At 53.9% G+C, this 10,339-nt stretch overlaps 1 protein-coding gene across 5 annotated transcripts in view; it reads left to right on the forward strand.

Moving 5' to 3' along the window:
• The window catches only part of FAM118A (family with sequence similarity 118 member A), a 29,776-nt gene that overhangs the window by 16,473 nt on the left and 2,964 nt on the right, over positions 1 to 10,339 (forward strand). For 4 of the 5 annotated variants that reach the window (XM_023734615.1, XM_023734616.1, XM_004380006.2 and 1 more), the window contains exons 4-8: positions 1,831 to 2,052; positions 4,278 to 4,406; positions 5,691 to 5,976; positions 7,552 to 7,584; positions 8,481 to 8,564. In XM_023734615.1, coding sequence (XP_023590383.1) covers positions 1,831 to 2,052; positions 4,278 to 4,406; positions 5,691 to 5,976; positions 7,552 to 7,584; positions 8,481 to 8,564 — 754 coding nt within the window. The remainder of the gene's footprint in view (positions 1 to 1,830; positions 2,053 to 4,277; positions 4,407 to 5,690; positions 5,977 to 7,551; positions 7,585 to 8,480; positions 8,565 to 10,339) is intronic. The other variant, XM_023734617.1, reaches the window with a different exon arrangement.

Raw genomic sequence — 10,339 nt, forward strand, 5'->3', positions numbered from 1 at the left:
TACGTGCAGAGTTGGGTTGATTGGCTGGGGTTTTGAGGACAGGTGTGGCTACGTGCAGAGTTGGGTTGATCAGGGCTGGAGTTTGAGGACAGGTATGGAATAAGTAGAGAGTTGGGTTGATCAGGGTTGGAGTTTTGCTAGAGAATTCCAACAAAGCAAGAGAAGGGCAAGGAAGTTGGATGCATATCCAAGAGAGTAATGGAGTATGGAACCTCACTGATTAGTGGGAGAGGGGAGGACGGACGTCAGGGCAGTGAGGGACAGCGAGAAGGCAGTAGGGTCAAGGTCTCATAGGTCTTGGTGGGGTGAAGTTTTCATGAGAGCTGGGGTGCTAGAGAGTTGGGCTGACAGGAAGGAGTGATTGGAGATGGGGAGGCTGGACCAGAGCTCTTGGTGAGGATAAGATCTGGGGTGTGACCGTAGGCGGGGATGGCTAAGATGGCACTCTCACTGGGAGAGTAGTAGAGGACTTTGGAGGCCCTGGCACAGAAGGGATCGTCCAAGTGGACGTGGAAACCTACTAACTGACAGAAGGACAGCTGGAGAAAGCAATGAATGGTGAGCTGGAGCTGAAGTTGCCAGGGAGCGAGGGGTGAGACCCAGGAGTCTCTTGTTTCTGCAGCAGGGAGGACGGCCAGGTGTCGGGGAGGGAGGCCGATGGGCTGACGGTAGCAGTGGCAAGGTGGAAACTTACGTGTCTCCAGGCCCAGGGGCACAAGGGGCATGGAGAGCAGCCTCCACCTGGGAGGCTTGGGGAGCGGGGCGCCAGGTTCAGATGAGGAAGAAGGTGCGTATCCAGACAAGAGGGTGGAGTGGAGGATTCTGCTGATGATGGACTCAGAGCTCTGCTGGGAGAAGTGGAAGGGCTTGGAATTGGGGGGTGGGGTGGGAGGGTGTTAAGAAAGGGGGTTCCTGGAGCCTCATGGGACAAGTGGTAATCTGGCTTCTGTGATGACCACCATAAACAGGGACAAAGGGCACAATGGTGGGGCGGGTTCTGATGGCTGGCAGGTCGGGGAGGGCTAGGTGGGAGTATTGCAGGGACTGTGTCCCAGGCTCCCTGGTCATCCCGCGGGAGCAGACAGAGGCCAGGCCTTCCTGGGAGTGCGTGAGATCTTGCCACCCCTACGTCCTCCTCTGTTACCGCCCCCATTGCCCTGAGCCCCTCAGAGCAAAACTCTTCAGAAGAGGTCTGTGGCCAGTTCCTTTCCTCTTCCCTCGGAGCCGCTCCAGGCCCCCCGGCCTTCGTGTGCGGGCCGTCTCACTGACAGTCAGCCGTCTCTGCAGTACTGTCTTTCATCTGTTGGGGGTGCACTGACGGAGACACACCCTTTGATGTGCCCCCAGGAACGAGAAAGCCAGTGCCGCTGCAGCTCTCCGAGGAAAGTTGGGGCCTGAGCCCTGGCCTTCAAGGCCCAGGATCTGGTTCCGGGTCCCTCTCTGACCTCACTTCCTGTTGCTTCCCGTCCCTGTCTGGCCCCCGGTCCAGGGGCTGCCCCCTCAGTGCCTTTGTGCTGGTGCCTGCCTCTGCTTAGAACACACAGTCTGGAAGCCCCTCACTTCCTCCAGTCTCTGCTCAGATGGCCTCACGTCAGAGGCCGTCCCTGAGTGTCTCCGACCCCGCCACCCTCACCCAGCCCTGCCTGCCCCCTGTATTTGCTTTGCTCTTCCCACAGCCGTGGTCCCTCTCTGGCCTGTCATCCCTGTTTGCCCGTTCTCTGTCTCCTTCCTCTGGAGCTGTCGCCCCTAGCACCCAGAACACCACCTGCTTAGGTGCGCGGTAGTTGTTGAAAGAAGACATCCTTGTAACTCGGTTCCACCTTTCCGTAGCGCACAGGTGACACCAAGCCCAACTTCTTCCAGGACTGCCTCATGGAGATCTTCGACAACCTGGAGCAGCACATCCAGAACCCGCTGGTGCTGCAGTGCATCCTCAGCCTGATGGAGCGCGGCACCATGGTGCTGACCACCAACTACGACAACCTGCTCGAGATCTTCGGGCAGCAGCAGAGCAGGCCCATGGAGTCGCTGGACCTCAAGGACAAGAGCAAGGTGCAGGCTGCGGGCCTAGGGGCGTGGGCTGTGGGCCGAGAGGTGTGGGCCGCTTGGGATGTAGAAGGGGCTGGCTTTCTTTCAGCAGGGACTTTGTCACGATGGAAGGTTGCTACCTGTCAGCCCTCCACAGTGAAACCAGACGCCTGTCTCCTCAGGGCCACTGGGAGCTGGGCAGTGGTGCCCTCGTCTCTCTAGGCTTTTCTTATTGCCTGGTTCCTACTACCTTCTCTTGCTTTCTTTCGGGTCCGCAGGTGGCACAAACAGTTTGTGCTCAACTATGAACCTAAAGGTTGGTGGTTTGAACCCACCCAGTGGCGCCTCGCAATAAAGGCCTGGCAGTCTGCTTCCGTGAAGATTACAGCCAAGAAAGCCCTACAGAGCATGGTTCTGCTCTGTAACACGTGAGCTCTCCTGGAGTCGGAGTCAGCTCCACAGCAGTGGGCTTCGTTGTTGTTTTGCATTCTGTCCTGCAGGCCTGCAAGATTTTCTGCCCACATTACTCACCGTATTCATTGTAGAAAATGCGGGCAATAACAATAATAAGAAAAGCAAAAGCTTTCACAGTCTTACTGGTGTTAATTTTTGGTTGATAAAACAAATAGGGATTGCATTATATATAGCATTCTTACCCTAATTTTTCCTTTTATATTATACTGTATTTTCCTGTCATCGAACTGTTTTAAAAGCATGATTTCAATGGCAAAATAATTGTAAGACTGACATACAGGTGTTGCTCTTCCTGTGTTAGTATATTTTTACTATTACAGATAATGCCGCAGTGAAAATCCTCGTGCTTTGGCGTTTCTCTGTTTACTTCTTCAGGATAAATTCCTAGAAGAGCGTCGGGGTCAAAGGGTGTGACTATTTTAAAGGCTGATATAAATTACCAAGTTGTTTTCCAGAAAGATTCACCAGTTACCTTCCCACCAGCTGGGTACGGGGATCCCTGTTTCCTCTGCCTTGCCAACACAAGATGTTATTTAAAAAAACAACAAAATACATTTCGACTATCTGTTAGGTGAAAATTTACAATTTTTATTTATTTTTTTTTATGAGTTAAGGTTGAGCACACTCTGATTTTCTGTTCGTATTTTTTTGATGAAGTGTTTGTTCCCTGTGTAGATTTGTGTAAAGGTTTGTTAGTAACTAATACTGCTCCCTGTGCTGTCCAGCATAGCCCATGAGGGAAGGTGTTTGTCCCCTCTGCGCACAGCTGAAGCATGTGGAGATGTTGTCTCTTTCAGGGCCCCACACTAGGAGGGCTGGGCCAAGGCATCAGCTCAGAATCCCCCGCACTCACCTTCATGGTAGAGGGAGTGAGGGCTGCCTGGGGACACGGGCACAGACTTTATGGAAGGAGTCACTTTGAAACTGTAGTTCTGGCTGGAGTTTCACCCTGTCCGGGGCCACCAGCGACATTTCAGAGTCTTTCTTTCTGAGCAAGCTTAGGGTTGCGTGACATTGTGAACAGTGTCTCCAGAGAGAAACTATGTATCGAGCGTAACGCTGATGCGAGCCAGCGTCTGCCGCGCGGGTTGGTGAGCCGTGGGTGTCTCGCGCCAGTGCTTGTGCTGATGCGTGCTCCCCCGTGAGATGGAACTACCTGGCCACCGTCGCATCTTCCTGAGGCCCTTTGCTCTGTATCTTGAACTGAAATGAATACCACTGGCCATTTGATACATTCTTTTTTCCATATATATTTTTTCTAATTATAAAAACAATACGTAAATAAAACCAAAAACCCAGTGCCGTCGAGTCAGTTCTGACTCGTGGTGTCCTTACAGGACAGAGGAGAACTGCCCCACAGGGTCTCCAAGGCTGTAAATCTTTACGGAAGCAGACTGCCACATCTTTCTCCCGAGGAGCGGCTGGAGGGTTCAAACCACCCACTACATAAATCGCAGTATTTAAAATGTAACGTGAGGGTTAGAAGTGGATGTCCCTGATAATCCTCTTACTTTTAACAGTTTGCTGTAATCTCAGATGTTGAAGGTATTTTCTGCTCAACTGTCGCTCTAAAGAAGTCTTGATCCGCTGTGACAGGAATAACTAGCACTAGGGATAGCTGTTTCTCTTAGGTCCTAAAGGTGTAATTATAAATGGAAACATCTAGTCTTTCCAAGGTAGGGTTGAAAAGCATGAACCCAATGTAGATGTTTTCCTCTCGTGTCTGCTTTAAGTAACAGCAGGGTTTTCCCTTTTCTTGGCTTCATGTCTGCTAGGTCCTCCAGTGGGCAAGAGGCCACATCAGATATGGCGTCCTCCACATCCACGGCTTATACACAGACCCTTGTGGGATGGTGCTGGACCCCTCAGGGTATAAAGATGTGACTCAAGACCCCGAAGTAATGGTATGGCTCACTCTGATAAGCATTCGTTGCTTAACCTTGGAAATGCGTGGTGCCCAGTAGCCGTTTGGCTGTGGTCTGAAGGGTTCCCCACGTCTGGGCATCCCTGCCCTCTGTCTGCTCTCCACACTGCTGCTGGGGGCAGGGCCACGCCTCCTGTCCTCCGCGTTGTGTCTGCAGGGCCTGCCACGCTGACCGGAGATGTGCAGTGAGTGAGCGCTCGGTCAGGAGTGCCGCCTCCTTAAGAGCATGGGTCTGATCTTCCCAGGCTCAGCTAACCCCAGTCCTGCGGGGGCGCAGGGAAGCTCCTGTTCCGGGCAGACTCCGTCCCTCCTCCCTGCTCGTCAGTCCTTACACACACCTTCAGTGTTTGTTCTCTGAGCTCATCCGGGCCTCTCTCCCCTCCTTCTGGTACCTAGCTTACCATCTGTCTAGCTTTCAAAACCCAGTTTTAACACTTCTCTCTCTGTGAGGCTTTCTCAGTGCTCTTCCGTTTCAGCACTCAGTAATTCCTTGGTTCATCTGGGAGCTCAGGGTCAAGGGCTCTGTCACTCGTTGGTGACCCTGGCACCAGGCGCGCCTGCAGTGACTGACGGGGCCGACGCTCGTCTTGCATGGTGCACGCGGGCGGCTGGTTGTGGGGGTCCCTGCGCTGGCCTGAGCCTCTCCGAGGGGCCTGGATGCCTGTGCTGGTGAGCCCCTGTGGTTTGCCCGGCCCCGCCCTCCCTGCCATCGGTGACCCCTCAGTCTGTGGTTCCCCTTTGCCCCGTCCCTGCGTCTCTGTCCCTGGTCCTCTCCTCAGCTGTCCCGCCCTCCCTCCCAAACCCTCCCCGCCTGACCCCTGCAGAGTGCACATACACGACGCGCTGAGGTAGACGCAGCCGCCAGCTGTTTGCACCGCAGTTCTGAGCTGAAGCATTCTAAAGGCCCTTATTTATGTTTTGATAGTTAAACAGTTCACATAATGGTAGATTTGAGGTGGGCGATAGCCCTGACAAGATAGGGTGGGTGGGGGTCGGTGATGATGGCTGTGTCTACACTGGATGTTGATTTGGGGCACAGGCCAGCCCCAGCTAACTGGCCCCAGTGGGAAGACGCTCCCCGTCCTGGCCGAGTGGCAGACGGCCAGCCCAGCTGATCGGAGAGCTGTGTCAGCTGTTCTCTGTGTGGCTCTTGGGAAGTCTGGCCAGAGAACCGTGATTAAAGGCACAGATATGTAGCTCTATGGTTAGGCGCAGACCTTGCTGTCTTTCCAGTGAGCACCCGGATTCTTTGGCTTTTTCACAGGAAGCCCTGCAGAACCTGTACCGCACCAGATCTTTTCTGTTTGTGGGCTGTGGAGAGACCCTGCGTGATCAGATATTCCAGGCTCTCTTCCTTTACTCTGTGCCGAATAAGGTGGACTTAGAACACTACATGGTCGTGCTCAAGGAGAATGAAGACCATTTCTTTAAGCATCAAGCGGATATGCTTCTGCACGGAATTAAAGTCGTATCCTACGGGGACTGTTTTGACTGTTTTCCAGGCTACGTGCAGGACCTCACCATGCAGATCTGCCGACAGTGCAGCCCAGGTACGAGGTTTCTTCTCTGCATCTCAGGGCACAGGTGGATAGGGGCTTCTGGTTCTCGCCCATTGTAAATGTTTTCCTGAGATATTATTCACCTACCGTAAAATTCACCGATCTTCCACTGTTTTAAAAAGTGCCTCTGTGTGCTTTAATAACAGTGCATCAGGGTGATGGGGTGATGGTCACCTTCTGTGACTAGAAGTTTAAAATAGCTCTGAAGTTCACAGCTGTGCGTCTTGTTGCACACCCTTAGCACGTTTCAGGTCCTAGGCCACGCTTCAGATGACCTTGACCAGGAAGGGACGTGACCGAGCAGCTCTGTCACTTGTGATACAGAAAAGCTGCCAAGTGCAGGTCGTTCTCACCGTCATCCCGCCACTGCCTTCTGGAAGTTACGGTTTAAAAGCGCATGACTTTATCAGGACTTTGGCGTCTTTTTCAGCTAACATTTTTTCCCTGTTCTGCTGAACACAGCACACCTTGAGAGTAATTGTCTTTGGAGCTTTTGGGGAGTAGTTCACAGGCCAGGAATGATTGAGACAGTTGAAATTCTTGAACTTGGTCGTTTTGACAAAAGGGCAGTTAATGGCTTTGTGTTCGGCATCATAAAACATTGACGACAGCAGACTGGGGAAAGTCTGTATTGATTATCATTTAACTGTAATGGGAACCCCAGACACACACAGTAGAATCGGGTTAGCCACACCCATGCTTGGCTGTGCGGCCAGCTGTGAACTGTGACGACGAGAGGAAGCTAAGCTCACGGGTGGCTGGCTGCACAGATAATCCACCAGCTTGCTTTTTTTTTTTTTTTTTTTTTTTTTGCTACTAGCCAGTTCTTTTTAGAATTGATAATTAGCAGAAGAGACTGACTTGAATTCCGTTGCCATTGATACAAGCCGAACTAGGGCAGCTGTCAGTTCCTCCTGTGGGGACCTGAGGGGAACTAACGCTTGCTGAGCTGTGGCGCGCCACGCACATCCTCGGCATCACTTCGTTTTCCCTAGCGGTCTCCACTGCTGCTGCGTGGGCGGTGTGACAGGCTCACAGAGGCCGGCCACCTGCACAGTTAGCGTCCAGGCGTATTGGCGCTGGGACTGGCTCCTGGACCACCAGCCGCAGCAGTCCGTGTGGCCTCGTCCAGCCCGCGCGCATGTGTGGAGAGAAGGCAGCGGTTCTTCTCACTTTGCCAGTTCCACCTGAACTTCACCTGAGCTCGGGCTCTGCAGCCTGCGGCCGCGTGGGCTCCTGGCCCTGCTGAGGCCCTGGCAGCTGACCAGGGCTGGACAGATCCCTCAGACTTTCAGTCTGTGACCGTGTCATTAAGGACACGTATGTTGTGGCTCAGAATGCCTTTCTTGGTCATGGGGAGGCTCACTTTGTGCCAGGCTGGCCCAGTGCCACGTCCACAGGCTCATCCGGCCCCGGCACTCCGGGAGGTGGGCGTCGCAGGAGCACACAGCGAGCGTGGCTGGTATTGGGGCTCGAGCCAGGCGGCGGGGCTCCGTCGCGTCACTGCCAGGGTGGGGAGGGTATGGTGGAGTCGCGCTCACGCTCACTGTTTCTCTCTCGTCTCAGATGCGGACCGTGTGGACAGCACCACATTTCTGGGTAAGGCTTGTCTTTGTTTTTGCCCGCGTGCTTTTTGCCTGTACGTTTGTTCCATTATTATCTTCTGTCACTACTTGTAAAATCATGAAAGTCTGTTTCTCACATTAAATAACTAGCCTTAAAAGACGCAGCAGCAGCGGAGATGGTCAGTAGCCATGCCCCCACTGTGGTCGCCGCCACTGTGAAGGGCTGGGAGCAGAGCTGGGCCAGCCTGGGCCCCTGCCGGCTCCTGAGGATGACTTCCTGTTGTGGAACCAGGCAGAAGTGAACAGGAGTCTGTTTGCATTATGCCACTCAGTGTGAAGTACAGCGACTCGGAATTACCCACCCCCTTCAGATAGTTCAGCTGCAAGACTGTAACCTTTCACACAGCTTTTCTGTTTAACACTTGCTCGAAGTGTGCGCCCTCCCCTTGCTGGGCTCTCCCCTGGAGCCAGCTGAGGTTGGGAGCCCCTGCTGCCGTCCATGGGTGGCGCCTTCTGTGGGTGCTGCCGTCCCGTTGGGGGCGCTGCCCCGTGGGTGCTGCCATCCGTGGGGGGCCTTGGCACCAGCTTCCCAACCGGCTGGGTCAGTGGGTTAAGAAGGGCTGTGGTGTGGAGCAGAGGCCTGTGTGTGCAGCCTGTCCTCTGCCGGCCTGGCCCACGGACCCCTAGAGACAACGTGTTGGCATGGTTTCGGGTTAGGGATTCTAACACAGCTGCACTCAGCTTGTCGATTCTCTACTGTCCCCATGTGAAAGGAGGCCTCATAGATGGACAGATGGTGTCTGCAGTGTACAGCGGGATGGATTGGCCAGTGCTTCAGTGGGATCAGATTATAACGGGTCCTCGGAGAACAGGGTATGTAAAACCTACCTAGACAGATAACCCTTTTAACACAGAGTTGTCCTCTTTCAGGTAACGCATGTCAGGACTGTGCAAAGAGGAAGCTAGAAGAGAATGGAATTGAAGTTTCAAAAAGACTGAGACAGTCAGATACTGGTATTCTCTCCTTTCTTTTTGCTGGAACCCCACTCCCAGTGCGCCCCGTGCTGTAGGTGGTTCAGTGGTGGGGCTTTGTTTCATGCCCTCTGCCCCTTGGTGGGAGGGACAAACCCACAGGGTGTCCGTGTCACAGGCAGGCTCACGGAACCTCACGTCTCCCAGACCGCAGGGATCTCATGCCTCCCAGACCACGGGGACCTCACGTCTCCCAGACCGCGTGGATCTCACACCTCCCAGACGGCAGGGACCCCCCGCCTCCCACACTGCGGGGACCTCACGCCTCCCAGACGGCAGGGACCCCCCGCCTCCCACACTGCGGGGACCTCACGCCTCCCAGACGGCAGGGACCCCCCGCCTCCCACACTGCGGGGACCTCACGCCTCCCAGACCACGTGGATCTCACGCCTCCCAGACGGCAGGGACCCCCCGCCTCCTACACTGCGGGGACCTCACGCCTCCCAGACGGCAGGGACCCCCCGCCTCGACACTGCGGGGACCCCCCGCCTCCCAGACGGCAGCCTCCAGAGGTGCCAGTGCTTATAGTTTCTGCTTATTTATCGTTTTATTGAAGAAAAACGTGCAGAGAGAAAGTCCACGAATTCTAAGGCCAGCTCAATGAATTTTACTTATCTAACCGTACCCAGTTCCAGAAACAGCATTACCAGGAACCATCCCCCTGGCCCCCCGACCGCTTCCCACTCTCCTCCCCCCGAAGGTGACACCTTGGTCTCAGAGAAAAGCACTTTAAATCGTTTGCACACTGGACTCAGTCTCTCAGGACTCACGGCACGTGCCTTCCCCTCCTCCCAGGCCGTGAGGGTGTGTTTGTTCTGTTCTCCTTCGCGTTGAGTGATGCACCGAAACCTCTGACTTCCTGCTGCAGAGAGCGGACCAGGCTGTGACGCCTGCCTCCGCCCCTCCTGCGCTCATCTCGCTTCCCTAAGTCTAGCCCTTCTCCCTTGTCAAGGTTGACTACAGAACAGAGTGGAAATGATGAAGCCTCCAAGCTGTCTATACATTAAAAAACCACAGAAGAGTATTTAGATTGTTAAAACAATGCAAATATTCTTTCCTGGAGAGCCAGCTTGTGTTGGGTTAATGTCCTGTGTGGTGACTCCTGAGCGCAGGACTCCCGAGCCATTTGAAGGGCGTGTAGACAAGGTCAAGGGTGGTTTATCTTATGTCTTGCGAAGTGCTCATTGTTTGTTTCATATTGTGACCTTAATGTACTTGTGTTTGTTTTTATTTTTTGAGGAGTTTTTAGATTCCTCTTCCTTTTGTTGCCCAGAAAATAACGTGTTTCCACAATTTTCTCACTTTCCCGCCTTCTCACCTTCCGCTCTGTTCTAATGCTGCGTACTTGTCACCGGGACTTAATTCCTTGCTCTCCTGAGGCTTCCTCATTCTTGTTCCCCATTCGTACGTCCTTCAGGAGCTCCCCCCGGACACCGTGTACGTGAGGTGAACTTCCATGTGCTGCCGTGTCTCAGGTGTCTCCACTGCACCCTCATGTTCCACTGGTCGTTGAGTCTAGAATTCTTGGTGGTAATTTTCCCTTGGACCGCCACTGTCCTGAGTCTGATGAGGAGGGTCTGATGGCGGTCTCATTGTCATTGACTTGGAGGGGCTGATGGCGGTCTCACTGTCATTGACTTGGGGGGGCTGATAGCAGTCTCGTCATTGACTTGGAGGGGCTGATGGCGGTCTCATCATTGACTTGGAGGGGCTGATGGCGGTCTCGTCATTGACTTGGAGGGGCTGATGGCGGTCTC

Source organism: Trichechus manatus, unplaced genomic scaffold, assembly GCF_000243295.1.
Source record: "Trichechus manatus latirostris isolate Lorelei unplaced genomic scaffold, TriManLat1.0 scaffold00069, whole genome shotgun sequence".
Classification (NCBI taxonomy): domain Eukaryota; kingdom Metazoa; phylum Chordata; class Mammalia; order Sirenia; family Trichechidae; genus Trichechus; species Trichechus manatus.